Below are 18512 nucleotides of genomic sequence, written 5' to 3'. Positions count from 1 at the left end.
TTGACAACGTTGTAAACCGTACACAAAAAAAACAAAGGAAAAACTTTTCCATTTTTAGTACATCATTGTTGTATAAAAGTACCTTAAAACTGAAATAAAAAATTGCACCAAAATAGCAATATTTAAAAAGTAAAATAAAACGTAAAAAACAACGAAATGACTGAAAATTTTACTAAAATTAACTAAAAATATAAAAATAAAAGCCAATTCAAAATATTAATTAAACTAAATTGAAAACTAAAAAAAATGGTTTGATGAAAACAGTCTCATTTTGTCTCTTGTAGAACGCCTGAACCTGCTCCTCCGACCCCTAGCGCCACTGAGCCCAGCTCTCTGCCCCGTGTGTCGAGTCGCAGCTACGACCTTCAGGAGAGACGTCGCACGGGCAACATGACGGGGACCGAGCAGGCCAAATACCAGCGGATCCCCACTGATGAGTTTGAGGCTCGGACCCTGGCCTCAGCCGACCTGGATGGCATTAAAAGTGAGTTAATTTCCACCTTGCTTTTACAGGTTTGGTGAATAACTGCTATAATAGGAAATCTTGAGGTATGTACAAGCCCAAACTAACAATAAATGCATAATGATTTCTACTTCACTTTAAAGGCACAATATGTAACTTTTTTGCTTTAAAAATAGCAAAAATCACTATATCTATGTTATATCTTTTTTTTAGTTGTGTACTTACATTATCCCGACTGTTTCCAACAACTTTCAAACCAGGAGAAATTTGTAATTTAATTCGAGAAACGTCCCGTTTCTTTATTTCCGTTTTGTCGCCGCCAATGTCGTCATATCCGCGTTGTCCCTGGTTTCTGCTCGTGCTGCCATGGCAACCAGAGCTATGAACCAGAGCCGTCTGATAGTAACCAAAGCAACTGGCGCGGACAACTTTGTAGTTCGCAATGTCTATCTGCACGCTGTTGTTGTTTCGTTCAAACATTATGGACCAAGGCAGACTTTGGATAAAAAAAAAGGAGAACTAAAACGAGAATCAATATCAGCGCGGTGTTTTCAAGATGCCGAGAGCTCCCATAGACAGTATATAAACGAGAGCTCCACGTCCGAGACTTCGACCGCTCCTACATGTACTTTATTAAACGGGTGAGCACATTTACATAAAACTAATCAATGTTTTATAGTTCAACAATGATAAAATGTCAGAATATGATCTGTATGTTATTCTAATGTTGATCTAGTTTACTGCTAGTCTCATACAGACAGACTAACACATACATTTCAACACATTCAAATGCAGTTTAGTGTGATAGTGTAATGTTAGACCAAGTGAAACAGCGCTGCGTTACCTCACAAGTTTAATTTGTCTAATAAACTGACCTGTGAGTTGTAATTCTGCGTGTAGTTTGGTAGAATGAAATGTCCATATTCCTTTTATATCCGCGGGACTCGCGTCGCGTGTGGAGCTGATAGCTGTCTCTTAGCAATCCCGAACTGCTTCATATCACAGTCATGATAAAAACGTTGATGTATTCAGTCATCCATAAACATTATTAGATCGGTCGGCTTGACGTTGGCGACAAGATCCATAATTCTTAGCAAATGTTGCGTCATCAAACTACGCCTTTGTTATTGTAAATAGGTTAGCGACCCCTAGTGGCGAAAAATGCCATACTGTGCCTTTAAAGGTAGGGTAGGCAATTTTCAGAGAGGCTAGCAATAGTGAGCTAGCTTTGAAAGCATAAGATCCCACCCTCCCTTCAGAGCGTCTCCAAAGCCACGCCTCCTCCAAAACACACGAACACACACAGCAGGGAGCAAACAAAAGCATCACAAGAGATGGCGTTAAACTACCTCATGTGTCAAAGCACATAACATTACAATAATAATGAACATAAACAACTTAAAGAGCCCTGACCTGTACCACCTGACTGCTGCAGATTCATTTTGGCGTTGATAGTGTTGCCAATGAAACGCATAAATTTGAGTCACAAACCATTCCGTGTATTCAGAGTCATGGGTTTCCATCTCTTCCAAATTACAGTAGTTATGGCGTGAATGTAGCATAAGCTCGTTGTTTTGGTTCAGGAGGAACTGTAAAAGGCAGCTGCTGTTTCGGTTGTGGTGCTCGGTGACTGATGGAACGGAACAAGGGCAATGATTGGACGGACATTTTATGGTCCTACAGCTTCCACAGATGAGATATATACATATAAATACATATAAATACATTTAGACTACTTAACTTATTGACTGCTATCAGGATGTAAAGAGACTTTCAACCAGCATAACAAAAAAATGCTTCTGGAACAAATCACCTACTACCCTTCCTTTAATTGTTTCCAAACATGCTAGATTCCTGAAGAAATGAATCAGAGGGAAATAATGCTGTTATCACTTTGGTTTCTTTATCCTGTTCTAACTTTCCATGAAGACCTGCCCACCAGCTAATGGGATTTTATGTGAAGAATCTGGGTCTGAAATCTCAGTAACTCAATACATTTTAAAATGAAGCTGTCTAAGCTGCCATCTTCAATTCACCAGTAATATAAACAATGACTTTGAATTCATGCATTTTGTGGATGATTGACTTTTAAAACCCTTTTGACATTCCTTTGGATAAAAGGCTAATGCTAAATATAATGCTGGAATATAGAGTACAGTTCTGTTTAAAAGATTGGGGTCAGTAAGAATTTGTATTTAAAAGAAATTAATACTTTTATTCAGCCAGGCTGCAATAAATTGGTCAAAAGTGGCAGTAAAGACACTTATCTATCTATAAATTACAGGAACGTCTGTCTGTCTGTCTGTGTGTGTGTGTGTCTGTTATTCGCATATCTCTCGAACCGTTAGTCCAACTCACTACATCTTTTTCTTATACATAGTTTTGTAGCCTACTATTCTTTTTGGCCGAATTTATCATTATAATCAAATCACGGGCACTTTGCACTAGTAAACTAAAATCCATGATCTGGTCTTCTGTGAGATCGAGTTTTCGCTGGTTTCATGGTCTCTCAAATGATTTGTACCATGCATCCTGCTATGCTTCACGGCAAGAGTCTTTTGTGCCCCAGAGAGACAAACCTTTCTCAGACGTCAGTTGTATATCAGCGGTTCCTGTAATATACCCCGTCAGCTTTCTCTGTCTTCCTATGCTGGCCACTAATTCGGCCCATCTGCTGCATATGTTCAACGACAGGACTTAAACAGTTGCTGTCTACCATTTAGTTTAACCTATAAAATTTTGGCACATCAGTTCATAAGCAAATACATGTCTGACAGCAGTTAACAGACAATAATATGTTAATCTCTGCTTGACTTTGTTGCATCATCAGCGGTTTTAGTCGCTCTCATCTGTTGTTGCAAATCACTGTCGGTGTGAACGCTTTTTTAGATGTTTTCTTAAGAATGTTAGTGAGTTTCAACTTGCAGCTCAGAGTAGCTGTGTGGGAAAAGGCTTTGGCCTCTTTTCTTGATTGGAGTTTGTTCCTACAATCACCCAGTTAGTCAAATCCCCTTCAGGTCCCGCCCTGACCTTTTTACCCTGAATGTCTTTGGCAACTGGCCCAACCTGTAATTTCACCCTGATGAGCTTGTTATGAACAAAGACGATGACCTGCTTCTCAACTCTGCCAAGATGATTTTTGGTCATTTGATGTGGTCATTTGACAGATTTGAGGAATACATGCACCTTGGGGAAATCTTAAACCATGGAAATTTGATCAAATATTTTATAGTATAGTCATAGTGCGTGTTTAGTATTCATGTGGCATATAATAAATGGCAGGTTAATCTCCATATCTGATAAGTTCTTTCTACCATTCAAAAGTTTGGGATCGGTGAAGTTTTTATATATATATATATATATATATATATATATATATATATATATATATTTTTTTTTTTTATATATATATATATATATATATATATATATATATATATATATATATATATATATATATATATATATATATATATAAATATATATATATTTTTTTATATATATATATATATATATATATATATATATATATATATATATATATATATATAAAATATATTTTATATTTCAAATAAATGCTGTTCTTTTGAACTTTCTATTTATCAAAGAATTTTGAGTAAAAATGTATCATCGTTTCCAACGAGCACAACTGTTTTCAACATTGATAATAACCATAAATGTTTCTTGAGCAGCAAATCAGCATATTAGAATGATTTCTGAAGGATCATGTGACACTGAAGACTGGAGTAATGATGCTGAAAATTCAGCTTTGATCACAGGAATTTTTAAAAATTAAAAATTTTTGCTTAAATAAATGCAGCATTGGTGAACATAAGAGACTTCTTTCATAAACATTAAGAAAAAAAAATCTTACCAGCCCTAAACTTTAGATAGGTAGTAAAATTTTGGGACATGTTCCTCAATGTTCCACAATAAGGTTTTAATTGTTAACATTTGTTAGCTAAAGTAGTTAAAATGAACTAACATTGAACAATACTTCTAGAGCATTTAATCATAATGTTAATCTCAACATTTACTAATACATTTTTAAGATCAAAAGTTGTATCTGTTAACGCACTGTGAACTAACATGAACATGGGCATTTGTATTACCTAACATTAACAAAGGTTAATGAATGCTGTAAGAATATATTTCTCAGTGTTAGTTCATGTTAGTTAATGCATTAACCAATGTTAACAAATAATATACGTTTTTGTTTAATTCTTCCAGGCCATCGTTTTGAAGATGTTCCTGGAGTGCGTCGACACCTGGTCAGGAAAAGCACAAAGGGTCAAGTAGTGCACATCAGCAAAGATCACAAAGAACCCAGCACACGCACTCGCAAACTGGACCGAACGCCACATGAGGTGAGACTTGTGCTACAGTCTGAGTTTGACTAGCTGATGTGAGAACTTTGGTTGAAGCTAGTGTATTAACCTAGTCTGAACCCAAGGTTCCCAAAAATAAAATTGATTAAAAAGTCTATTAATACAAATTTGGAAAGTCATCATGGGAATTTCTATAGTTAACGTCCATCTTTCTGCTTCTGCTTTGCAAAATTATAAAATGTGTTTGTGTTAAAGTAAAAGAAAGGAATTTCTTTAAATTAGTAATCATGAACAACCAGAAGGATCATTGAAAAGTCATGGTTATTGATTGATTCAACTCTGTGGGAATCCTGGTCACTATTGAAATGTGGTCTCTATTTAGTCAAGATAAACGCTTGTTTAAGCTTAAGATAAAAGTTCTGTGGAAATTTTTCAACACCATTCCCTCTGGCTGCGATTTTAGGACAAAGTTGTTGCAATGTGCAAGACTAGCTAGGTTTTGGATGTCTCTACAGATGCCTTCACAAAGTCCTGATGAGTTCTTTCAGCGCGTTTCGCCCTTTTTCCCAGATTGAGACTCGCTCACTGCATTTCCAATCATTTCTGACAAGCCCGCTGTCCTTCACAACAAATAAAAGGAGGATTTTGGGGGGGCAGAACCTGATTAAAAATGAATGAACTTCTTCCCTTTCACACACCTAAGAATAAAGAAAAGATCAGCTCGGGTAACTGGACACCGCAAGCCTTCAGAGTCAGTCATGTTTTATTAACGCCCTCAGATTCCCCTCCAGACAGGTAAACCAGCTACGTATTAGGGTAAATGAGTGTACTCATGGACCCTCTTCTAAACAACACCAGTGTTCACACCGCTGCCTGACGTCTCGTTGCCCAGTCGTGCTCTGACGCTGTTCTGTCTGGACGAACAGCATGGTCCTGTTAGACTTTTCCAGGCGGCTTGCTCAACACCAGAAGGTCAGGCAATGGTGTGTTGGTGTACATGCACATGCTGGATGCATCGATTGGTGTGTGATATCACATTTTGGGCTGATCAAACCAATGTTAGCTTGAGTTGAAGTACAAGGTTTTTGGGTTTAAATGCATAGCTGGTACCGTTTTAATGATGTCTGTTGCTTTAACTACTTAAATTCCTCTAAAGAAAAGCCCTTCATGAATTTGTGTTTTAGGAGTTTTCATCAGATTCAGAAGGTGGTTTAATTGCATGTTCTCCACTCATTTATTGCATGTTCTTTGGCCTCAGGTGTTTGTGGAGCTGAATGAGTTGATCATCGATAAAAACCAGGAGATGCAGTGGAGAGAAACAGCCCGCTGGATCAAGTTTGAAGAGGATGTGGAGGAGGAAACGGACCGCTGGGGGAAACCACACGTCGCCTCGCTGTCATTCCGCAGTCTGCTGGAGCTGAGGAAGACCATCTCTCACGGTGAGAACCTGCTCAAACCTCCATAAAACTCTGTTTGGCAAATGTCAGGTTAGCTGTAACATTTTATATTGTAATATTACATGACCAATCTTATAGTGTGATTTGCTACAGTATACTATGGTTTTAAATTACTTTTTTTAGAATATGTAATTACTTTACTAAATGAGACTTCAAGGAATATTTCTGTTAAAAATTTTTTTTACTATTTAAATGTACTTCAGAAAAGTGAGCAATAATGTGGATTATGGATAAAATATAATTTAGTCCCAAAATCTAAAATCTACACATCGCTTATACTTTATTTTATATATATATATAAAACATGCATATTATGTATCTACTACCTAAGTACAATGTGAATTGTTATATGTATTTTAATGTATTGTGAACAAAAAAAAGTTATCTGTATCTTCATAAACATGAATGTAGATTAATAATTGCTCATGTATGTGTGTATACTAAAATAATATTATATATTATACTATATATTATAGTAAAAACGTGTGTGTGAAAGTACTGTAAAATACTGTATATATACACATATACAGTTACAGTAATGTATATGATTTATGTTAGTAGTATGTTTTTATATATAAATGTGTATATATGTGTGTGTCCTTAATATATGTGTATATATTTAAATTTATATATATATATATATATATATATATATATATATATATATATATATATATATATATATATATATATATATATATATATATATATATATATATATATATATATATATATATATATATTTTTTTTTTTTTTGATTGCTTTGATTTTGTCATAAAAATGAAATGGCCTTATTTTTGATTCCTCCCATTAGGAGCTGTGCTTTTGGACTTGGACCAGAAGACACTACCTGGTATCTCCCATCAGGTGGTGGAACAGATGATCATCTCAGACCAGATCAAAGCTGAGGACAGAGCCAATGTCCTCCGCGCTCTCTTACTCAAGCACAGGTAGATCTCAGTTTGTACAATAAGCAATATCTAACACCATGTCTACTCCAGGCGTGACAAAGTGACCATTGCAAATCTATTTGTTCTTCGTATCAGAAGTTGTGCCAGCTCTATGTCAGAAATAGAACGGGCATCAGTTAACTGTCAGGATTTAGGTCATCTCGCGCCACATCCAGTGTAGACAGCATCACTGATTATAATTGGTTTTACTTGCTTTTGTCATATTGTCACGCTCACATCTGGTGTAGACATGGTGTAAGAAATGACAGAAGGATGTTGGTTTCCATGTGAATTTCTTTTATCCCACATATGATTTTTTTTAATTCTCATATAATCTAATGGTTTCTGTTCGCCATAACATCACCCATCCATATATAGATCCACACGTGACCCTTCGCAGTCTGTTCTAGTGTCTCTTACCCGCTGGCTCCCTTGCTCTCCCTCCCTTAGTCACCCGAGCGATGAGAAAGAGCACAGCTCCCCGTTCCCCAGGAACATCTCGGCTGCCAGTCTGGGCTCCCTGATCACCCATCACCAGAGCAGCAATAACCACCTGTCCGTCCCCGAACCCTCCGTCACAGAGCCACTCATGGGCTCCTCAAGGGCCAGTCAAGACAGCACTCTTCATATTGACATAGAGAAGAATGAGGTAATTGGATTGAAGTGTCTCAATTAGATAATGTTTTTAGTTGAAGAGGAGGGCAGCCTGTATCTATTTACAGATAATAGCCCACAATTTTTTATCTTAAAGTTCCTAGGCCACGTTTTCATTCACTATTCATTCATTCATTCATTTATTCATTCATTTTTTTGGGGTGAAAAATCTTTCATTCACCAATCATGTTTTTGCTTCTTGTCTAACGATTGAATGTGTTTTTGTCACTTTATTTTACAGTCCTGTTCCCCATGTACTATGTACTTATTATAGTAAATACAATAACTGGGTAATAACTATGTACTAACCTGAGCCTACCCCTAAACCTAAACTTAACCCATGTAGTTACCTTATATTAACCAGTACTTTCTTAGGTAAGTACACGCAACTGTAAAATAAAATAGTGTAAAATACTCTGTAAAATAGTGAAGTGCTGTGACATCAAATGTGAAATTTTCTTTAGAATTTTTCAGTCGCTGCTCAACATAAAATATTTTTGGGGTCTTTTTTTCTGATTCGTCTTATGTTTCACTATTTGCAGAAAGATTCAGCTCCACCTATAGGCATGCACAAATCCAAGTCCAAACATGAACTTAAGCTTCTGGAGAAAATTCCTGAAAATGCTGAAGCCACCGTCGTACTCGTTGGTAAGCAGTTGTTCTCTTGTTAAAGAATCCTATTGGAATTCCATCGGATCTCTACATTGGAACCAGTCCTAAATCATTTTAGAATCTAGATTATACGGAATTTGGAAAAATATTAATTTCAGTTCATCCCATTTGAACCGGCTGCTAATAACGATGAATTCCGAATTAACGAAATGCATCAGGAACTAACATGACTATCATAGAGTTGACACAATCAGCACATAATTTCACAAAACAGCAGGAAATGAAATTCATTGCTCCCTTAGGCAGTGTGGACTTCCTGGAGCAGCCCACCATGGCATTTGTTCGACTGCAGGAGGCTGTAGAACTGGACTCGGTGTTGGAAGTATCAGTTCCTGTTCGGTTTCTCTTTGTGCTGCTTGGTCCTCCCAGCACCGACATGGACTACCACCAGATCGGACGTTCCATTTCCACACTCATGTCTGACAAAGTGAGGAAGGCTGTTTTCAGTCTAGCATACAATTAACTACAAATAATAAAATGACAGCTCACCAACCCACAAGATCATAAACATGCATTGTTGCAAAAAAATCTGGCTATAATGCCTATTTCCAGTGTTAACTTGATGTGATGTCTCTCCAGCAATTTCACGAAGCTGCATATCTGGCAGACGATCGCCAGGACCTGCTCAACGCCATCAACGGCTTCCTGGACCTCAGTATTGTGCTCCCTCCATCAGAGCTGGGCGGGGAAGAGCTCCTGCGCTCCGTCGCTCACTTCCAAAGAGAGATGCTCCGCAAGAGAGAGGAGCAGGGGGGGGCCATGCTGTCCAAAGAGCCCAAGAGCCTCGAAGACAAAGGTCTGCATCTGCCCGGGTAGATTCAGTCTGGGCTGACTAGTTCCAGTTAAGCTTTGGTTTTGGTTTTTATCTCTTTGTTCTTTTGATCTGTGTGGGGTTTTTTTTGTGTGTTATTTTATTTAATTTTGTTTTCTTTTTTTATTAGTGTGTTTTTATTTTGTCTTTTATTATTTAGTTTTTTCATTTTATGTAGACACTTTTCAGTGTTTTTTTTATTTCGTTTTTACCTTATTGTTTTTTATGTTATTTTTGTGTACTTGTTTTGTTTTATGTGCCTTCATTTAGGTTTTTTATTTTATGCAGAGCTTTTGTTTTGAGTTTATTTGTTTGTTTGTTTTTCTTTTTGTCTCTTGTGCTTGTTTTGTCAAATTTGTTTTCTTTTTTTGATTATTTTGATTTTTATTAGTGCTTTTGGTTTTATTATTTCGTTTTTGTATTTATTTTATGAAGACTTTTTTAGTGTTTTTTAGGTTTTTTTTTACCTTATGTCTTTTCTGTGCTTGTTTTGTTTTTAGTTTTTTAGTTTTGTGCTTTCAGTATTTAGTTTTTTAATTTTATGTAGAGCTTTTGTTTTGATTTTTTATATTATTAATAATATCACAAATTCTCTCTTTATGTGTAAATCAGAGGCCTTGCTGGCGCCCTTTAAACCAGAAGACGACCCTTTAAGACGCACAGGCCGTCTATTTGGTGGACTGATCCGTGACGCCCAGCGCCGTTATCCAAAGTACATCAGTGACTTCAAGGATGCGCTGAACCCCCAGTGCATGGCTGCTGTCATCTTTATCTATTTTGCTGCTCTTTCTCCTGCCATCACGTTTGGAGGCCTTCTGGGTCAGTTATGATGATGTTCTTTTGCTGAGAGAAACGTATTGATTAAGATCTTAAATGCATCAGAAATAATCATTTTAAATGCATGTGATCAGTCACTGTTGAGCAGAATGTTTAAGATGAGAAGTTTCGGACATTGCTTGAAAAAATGTAAAAATTTCATCCAGAACTGACTTAAATTAGTGACCATGAAGATGTAAGTAACCAGTAAGTGACCAGTTAATTTAACAAAAGGTTCATCATGATAAACACTATTAGTGGCTCTGATTCTGATAAGCATTTTAAATTAGATGCCCTGAACTCCAGGCGGCATATGTGTCTGACATCGATGTTCAATAATTCATGACTCAGGAGCTCTGGTCTGTTTTATGTGTACAGGTGAGAAGACTGAAGGGCTCATTGGCGTGTCGGAGCTGATAGTGGCCACATGTGTTCAGGGTGTGTTGTTCTGTCTGCTCGGAGCCCAGCCTCTTCTGGTGGTGGGCTTCTCTGGACCAATCCTGGTGTTTGAAGAAGCCTTCTTCTCTGTGAGTTTATAATGCTGTTCCTTAAACCAGATACGACCCCTGCTGTTAAAGGTCAAGTTTGTTTTGTTTTTTTTGTTTTTTTTTCCAAGACACATACTCAAAGATAACAATGGATATAGTAATCAGTTAGCAAATGATTTCAAACCAAGTCAATACTGTTGTTCATATTTGAGGTTTTGGGACCATAAATAATGAAAGTTGATGCATAAACCAGCACTATTTGTGTGAATGTTGCAAAGTTCATTAGTTATGAAGCAAAATCACTTCAACTGTAAAGCAGCTCTACAGAATATAATAGTTATTATTCAGCTCAAGTTAGTTCAGTGTTTATTTAATTCAGTTTAAGTTCACCCAAAGCTAAACACTCTGTCCTCTTCTTCTCCAGTTCTGTAAGGGCAATAATATGGAGTACCTGACAGGTCGCGTTTGGATCGGTTTTTGGCTCATCGTCATCGTGGTGTTGATGGTGGCCTTTGAAGGCAGCTTCATGGTTCGATTTGTCTCGCGTTTCACCCAGGAGATCTTCTCATTCCTTATCTCTCTCATCTTCATCTACGAGACCTTCTCAAAACTGATCAAGGTAGTTTGAATCGTCTTTTGATTGTGTTTCGTCTGCATATATAATCATGAAGTCCTCTTGACTGCTGATGTATCCCACAGATATTCCAGGAACATCCTCTGAAACGCTGCTCTGCTATGGTGGTTGATGTGAATGATTCAATGTACAACTCAAGCACTTTAAGTCCATTAATGGCGAACAGCAGTACGCCGGAGACGCTGAAGGTGGTCGGTGAACCTAATACTGCTCTGCTGTCCTTTGTGCTCATGTCTGGGACCTTCTTCATCGCCTTCTACCTGCGCAAGTTCAAAAACAGTGCCTTCTTCCCTGGCAGGGTAAGATGCCGTCTGACCCAGTGTTGAGTGATTAACACATTGCAAAGAAAAATGTGGCTGAAATGTATCATCTTCTGTCTAAAATAAGTCTAATTTTTTACAGTTGAGAAGAGTTATTGGAGATTTTGGAGTTCCTATTGCCATCCTCATCATGGTTCTGGTAGACTACAGCATTGAAGACACATACTCACAGGTGACGATGGACAGTTAGCAATTAGCAGATGATTTGAATTTATTAATAGTGCTTGCTAAGTCAAGCAACACTATTACTATTGCTCATTTCAGGCTAGGGACCCTAAATATTAAGCTTTGTTGCATAAACTTGCACTATTTGTACTCCTGAAGAAGAAAATAAGAAATAAAGTAAAATAAAAAATACAATAAATACAAATAAATACATACATACATACACATATATACACACACACACACACACACACACACACACACATATATATATATATACATATCACAATGTTCCTTTAGGGGCTGTGTAAATTATAAATAAATAATACATGAAAAAAAAAAAAAAAAATCATGTTTTTTATTGTTATTTATTTATTTATAACCTGATGAATGCTCCACCCTACAGAAACTTAGTGTCCCGCGAGGTTTTTCAGTGACTAGTCCTGATAAGCGTGGTTGGATAGTCAATCCTCTGGGCAGTGATGGTCAGTTCCCCATCTGGATGATGTTTGCCAGTATCCTTCCCGCTCTGCTTGTCTTCATCCTCATCTTTATGGAGACGCAAATCACCACGTGAGTCCATCGCCATGCTTTGTATCATTATAATTACATTTATAGAGCTCAAAAAATATTTTGCAATGTATTTTTTGTGCTAGAAAAAATCTTTTCACTTTTTTTTATTTATTTATAGGTTTTTAATTTGTAATAGAGCTGCAGCTGTAATGTAACTGCAATGCTGCTGTTTTTTCCCCACGTTTAAATCATGGCAGTATTAAAGACGCTCTCTTCTTCTAGGTTGATAGTCAGTAAGAAAGAGCGCATGCTGGTCAAGGGTTCTGGTTTCCATCTGGACCTGTTGATCATCGTGACTCTGGGCGGCACCAGCGCTCTGTTCGGCCTGCCGTGGATGGCCGCGGCCACCGTGCGCTCCGTGACCCATGCCAACGCCCTCACCGTGATGAGCAAAGCCGTCGCCCCAGGAGACAAACCTCGAATCCAGGAGGTCAAGGAGCAGAGGGTGACCGGGTTACTGGTGGCGATACTTGTAGGTGTGTTTCAACAATGACAATTCCAAACATCATCAATTTTATTGCAACTTGATTAACACAAACTACTGATAAGATCAATAAATCTCATTAACGATTAATACAATCTTGATGAATAGTGAATTGTCAGATAAAGTAGTAAGTGGGTTACCCTGTGGGTTACTTTTCAAATAATGTCAACTAACTCTCACATTAGAGTATTAGTAGACTGTTAATGTTATAGTTAATGGAATAATATGTACAGTACTTAGACATTCTACTGACTAGAAGTAACTTTGCATCAAAATAAAGTGTTAGCAGATATTAAGCAGACAGTCTACTAATACTCTAATGACTGCTAGTTGACATGTAGTTGCAAAGTTACTTAGATGGTTAGTAGAATGTCTTAAGTGGACCATCGAAATAAAGTGCTACCGATATGGATGGTTTGAATACATTTTTATTTATTTATTTAAAATTAATTTTTCTCATCTCATCATTTTTACCTCATCGGATAAATGTAATTATATATTGGAAATTTGTGTATTTTATCATATTGCTGTTGCCACCGTTTTATAAAAACAGCATGCAACCTGACTCAGCATTACAGTGATTTTTAACACCATTTAAATGGGTAAAAACACCCTTTACCCATGGTACAATCAAGGTAACGCATAGTATCTTGTTGTTTTAAGATGTGTAATATTTTATTACATGCACAATAAATCCGTGTAAATGACTGTTGTATGTATTAACATGAGTTTAATGAAGAAAAGGCCTATAAATGTAGTCATTATGCAAATTTTGTTGGCTGTAGGTCTCTCAATAGTAATCGGTGATCTGCTCCGTCAAATCCCAATCGCTGTGCTGTTTGGCATCTTCCTGTACATGGGTGTGATGTCACTGAATGGCATCCAGCTGACAGAACGGATCCTGCTCCTGCTGATGCCCCCAAAATACCACCCCGACCACATTTACGTGCGCAAGGTCAGGATCCCAAGCTGGTTTTTGTTATTAATTAAGAGGATTTTGGTTCTTTGTTCCCTTAAAACTGGCTGTAACATGTAATGGTATCAGATATTGTAAAGAAATCTTTTGTACTGTATATCTTGACTAAATCTCTGTTCCTCAGGTGCGGACCATGCGTATGCATCTGTACACAGCGATACAGGTGGTGTGTCTCGCTGTCCTCTGGGTGGTCATGTCCACCGTGGCGTCGCTGGCTTTCCCATTCGTTCTCATCATGACCGTCCCTGTCAAGATGTTTCTTCTGTCACGCATCTTTAGCGCTCGGGAAATGCAGTGTGTAAGGATCTTTGCACACATAAAGACATTTTTGCTTGCTTCTTAGGGATACACTATCGGTCAAAGTTTGTGGTCAGTAAGATTGGTTTAAAAAAAAATAATCGTACTTTTATTGTGACCGTAAAGACATTTTATTTGTGTTCCTAAAGATTTCTGTTTCATATAAATACTGGTCTTTTTTTGACATTTCTATCCATCAAACATTCCTGAGAAACATGCATCACATTTTCCACAAAAATATTAACTATTTTCCAACATTGATTATAAATAATGTTTCTTGAGCAACAAATCAGCCTATTAGAATGATTTCTGAAGGATCATGTGACACTGAAGACTGGAGTAATGATGCTGGAAACTCAGCTTTGATCACAGGAATAAATTACATTTTATAATATATTACTATAGAAAACAGTCATTTTAAATTGTTTTAATATTTCACCATATTGTGGTTTTTACTATATTTTTCATCAAATAAATGCAGCCTTGGTGAGCAAATGATACTTTTTTCAAAAACATTTAAAAAATCGTACTGACCTCAAACTGTATGTACTACTTCTAGGGAACTAACAAAATTATATATAGTTAGGAAACATAACATGTCTTGGGGTGACATGTAAAATGGGGGTGTTCACAACCCCATTTTAATTCCTAAATTTAAAAAATATATATATTTTGAGAGGACTTGGTGACGTCTTGGAGACGGAGCGTTATTTTTCCCCTTTGGAATAATGTGAACAGATGAATCATGCACAAAAAGCCATTAAAAAAGTAGGTCATTTTCAAATTCATGTTAACGTACTATTTTTGTAACTTTTCTCCCTTCTCTCCAGTTGGACGCTGATGATGCAGAGCCCACTTTTGACGAGAAGGAGGGACACGACGAATACACAGAGATGCACATGCCAGTCTGAGCCACGACCACAGCTGTCCGTCTCTCACCTGTCTTCCTGTCAGTCAGGCTATTGGCCAATAGGACAGTTGCTTTTTAAACTTTTGACAAACCAAATCGCACAGTGAGTCTTGACATGCTGTAGAGGAAGAGAATATTATGTGAAATCTGGCATTTCCAGAGAATCATTTCACTTGTTTTAGAGGGTTTGAGCTGCTATCACACCGTTTAGCCTTTACCAAGTGCATTTGTCGCCTATGAGGAAAACGAATGTATCGTATGGGGTTAACTGGACATTCCCAGCACCATTCAGGGCCCATGCAATATTTTATGTAGTTTTTAGAATATATTCATGATCAAGGAAGATTGCCAAGGCCCATTTCATCTTATATCATATGTATGTCTGTGCTTTTAATAGTTTTACTGACTTATTTTTTATTGTTGTGATTTATGACCCAACACAATCACAACCGACAGTATTTTTTTCTATTGTTGCTGTGCATTCACACCTTTTTTTTCTATTTCCAAACAGTTGTTTTCAATTTTATAATGCATGAAAGTCACACTCTCACAAAAACTCTATATGTGCAGTTGTAGTATATTTTATATTGATCGTTTCATGGAGCAAACGCGATCAAAGTGAGTGAACTGTTTGAGAGGATGAATTTGGTGTCAATTTTGGTGATCATGAGCGGTTTTCAGATTAGTTTTACTGAATCCCAGATGCATTCACTAGTGACCTAGTTTGGGGTCCTAAAACCCATTTTAAGAAAAAGAACGGGAGCGTCCCTACAGATGATCCCAAAATTGTAGCATTCAGTTTATAACGGTTCGTTTGTAAGAACTAAACATGTTGACCTGATAAGCCACACAAGTTCCATCGTTACCAACACATTTCAACTGAACTTGTGTCCTTATTTGGCAAACAATGCTTTGGGGAAATGCACATTTTTAAAGTCTTTCCACATACAACGTTGAATTAACACTAAAACAGAATCCTGTTCTTTTCAACACCAGTTCTCAGCAGATACACAGTATAGATTTTGATTACTTACTAATTATTTATGCGTTTAACAGGGGAACCGTATTATTTATGTCAGTTCATGAGGGATTTTGCCACAGAATTCCTGTATAATATCACTAATTTTCCCCCATCGTTCACTAATATCCCACTGCTTCACTATTTGGTCAGTTAGATGGTGAATCTGCACTAAAAAGATTCAACTACTGCACTTTCACTTTCACAATATTTGGTGCGCACATAGGAATGAAATTAACAAATTTAATTATTTAGTTACGGTTAAATAATTCAGTTAATCATGTGTTATGTTTGTTATTTTAGTACACATTTATTTGGAATGTTCTGGCTTTCTTTAATTCCCGGATTTGATCACACCATTGTGCTTTAAACATGCTACAAAACAAGTGCTTTAGCTCATTTGAGCGCTATTTACATTCCAGAATCGGATGTATGTTAGGATCTTTTAATTATAGGAACTTATTATGCAAGTTTTATATTGCATTAGCTTATGTATGCGCTTAACTAATGACTGAAATGAAACTCAAAATGAAATTGTGTAGAGGTTATTTTTATTCGACTAGGAATTGGTTAGCGTACATGCGATTGATTTGAGAATATTTTTATAAAATGTTGTCTGTGTCGTCGTTTAGTGAATCAGGACCTTCAGTACGTTGTACTTTGTCACCGTTGTTGATCTTGGACATTCCCTCTGCCCGTGTTCAGCGACTGGTTCCAGGATTCGCTTCTAGACACGTTTAGGCCTGCAGAACTCTGGGAAATCAGATGGTAGAGCAGCACTTTGAGGTTCTGCATGAATGCAGGTTTTGGATCTGTACTGTGTGGATTCTCTGCAGCACTTTTGTAGATGGTATTTATTATGGATGCTTTACGGGGTTCATGAAGGCGGTTCATGAAGGTTAATGCTGGAACATTCTGGTCATTTTAAAGTCTGGTGATATTTGTTACAAAAGTATGGCAAAGGGAAGTGAGGGTCATTTACCATCTGTGGACATCTTTTTTTAATGCATTTTGTTTTTATTTGTTGAATATTTGATTTTTAAATGTTCCACTGTATATAATGCAATATTTACAGTAAATTCCAAATATTGCCAATAAAGTTGATTTTTCTATTTAAATTGGCTATTCATATTTTTTGTGTTTTTGTATTTATATTTCAGTTTTTAAAATTGCTTTGGTTTATTTTATTTTTTATTTTTTATTTTTCACTGGAACTTTAGGAAAAAGTGACTTAACAAACAGTACTGCAAAAAAAGAAAACAATTTTAGTAAAGTTTGCGGTCAGGAAGATTTGTTCTTGAAAGAAATTCATATTTAATTCCACAAGGATGCATAAGAATTGATCAGAAGTGAATCAGTAAATACATTTCTAATGTTACAAAATATTTGCATTTCCAATAAATGCTGTTCTTTTCAACTGTATATTCATCAGAGAATCCAGAAAAAAAAAAAAGTATCACCGTTTCCACAAAATATAAAGTAATAATTTTTTTCGAGCAGCAAATCATCATATTAGAATGATTTCTGAAGGATCATGTGACACTGAAGACTGGAGTAATGATGCTGAAAATTCAGCTTTGATCACAGGAATACATTTAATTTTTTATATTATATATATATACACACACAGCTATCATTAGCCATTTGGCAGATACGAATCAATTAACTTTTCTGCCATGGCCCAAAATGACTAGTTGAGCAATGTGCAAATTTAATTGAATTAATTAGACTTATATTCTGGTTCTAGTGTGTGCGGTAACGACAAACAAATCCTCATTACTACAGCTGAATTTCAAAGCAATTAATAATTGTGCCAATGTTCTTCTCATCATTTAGTCCCTGACTTCTAGGCATCATGCCAGGGCTCCACATGAACAGTGACTGTTTTAGAGAATATTTAACCTGTTTTTTTTTGGGGCAAGCAGACATTTGCAGGAGGAGTTGAAGTTCAGACTGTGTTAAAGATGGCTCTGCTTCTGTTGGTCGTGCTGCTCACTGCTGGAGTCTCACCGAATGACGCACAACAGCTCCCAGATATCTACAAGAAAGGAGTGGAGCTGGCTTTACATCAGATCAATGCCCGTCACTCCATCAAGCACCATTTTCTCTTCTTTAAAACTATTCATCAGGCAGAAATTCAGGTAACTGCAATTCTTCTCTTTCCGCTTTTCATCCTCTTTTCAGAGAAAAGATGCTCTGAAACTAACTGCATGATTTTGTTGTAGTTTAAGCTATTATAACCCAAACTAAATGGCAGGAGTAGGTCAGATATTCTAAACACTCTTATTTTTAGGTCAGAAATCGAATATCAAAATAAAAAAAAAGAGGACAGAATTGAGTTGCTAAATTTAGAGTTGGTGGAAATGTCTGTCTGTTCATTTACGGTGGATGAATAAATCCTCTCTCCGTAGGCAGGGTTTGGTGTCACCTACATCTACCATAACTTTTATCTGAAAGCCACCCAGTGCCAAAGAGGAACTGAGAACGCTGATACAA

The 18512-nt window shown here is 36.7% G+C and overlaps 1 protein-coding gene across 4 annotated transcripts in view; it reads left to right on the top strand.

Moving 5' to 3' along the window:
- Positions 1 to 17134, top strand: part of slc4a2b (solute carrier family 4 member 2b) — a 45648-nt gene extending 28514 nt beyond the window's left edge. For all 4 annotated transcript variants that reach the window (XM_084102853.1, XM_084102854.1, XM_084102852.1 and 1 more), the window contains 18 exons: positions 285 to 484; positions 4694 to 4830; positions 6050 to 6230; positions 7063 to 7198; positions 7649 to 7847; positions 8395 to 8500; positions 8767 to 8951; positions 9104 to 9320; positions 9948 to 10154; positions 10530 to 10678; positions 11064 to 11258; positions 11339 to 11572; positions 11676 to 11765; positions 12165 to 12331; positions 12554 to 12807; positions 13601 to 13770; positions 13916 to 14089; positions 14919 to 17134. In XM_084102853.1, the coding sequence (XP_083958979.1) occupies positions 285 to 484; positions 4694 to 4830; positions 6050 to 6230; positions 7063 to 7198; positions 7649 to 7847; positions 8395 to 8500; positions 8767 to 8951; positions 9104 to 9320; positions 9948 to 10154; positions 10530 to 10678; positions 11064 to 11258; positions 11339 to 11572; positions 11676 to 11765; positions 12165 to 12331; positions 12554 to 12807; positions 13601 to 13770; positions 13916 to 14089; positions 14919 to 14999 (3082 nt within the window). In that variant the 3' untranslated portion in view covers positions 15000 to 17134. The remainder of the gene's footprint in view (positions 1 to 284; positions 485 to 4693; positions 4831 to 6049; positions 6231 to 7062; positions 7199 to 7648; positions 7848 to 8394; positions 8501 to 8766; positions 8952 to 9103; positions 9321 to 9947; positions 10155 to 10529; positions 10679 to 11063; positions 11259 to 11338; positions 11573 to 11675; positions 11766 to 12164; positions 12332 to 12553; positions 12808 to 13600; positions 13771 to 13915; positions 14090 to 14918) is intronic.
- The last annotated feature ends 1378 nt before the right edge of the window (positions 17135 to 18512 follow it).

The sequence above is a fragment of the Abramis brama genome (genome assembly GCF_963993115.1).
Source record: "Abramis brama genome assembly, chromosome: 24".
In the NCBI taxonomy this organism is placed as follows: Eukaryota; Metazoa; Chordata; class Actinopteri; order Cypriniformes; family Leuciscidae; genus Abramis; species Abramis brama.
The sequence above is the reverse complement of the archived record's forward strand: the minus strand, read 5'-3'. Positions and strand labels throughout refer to the sequence as shown.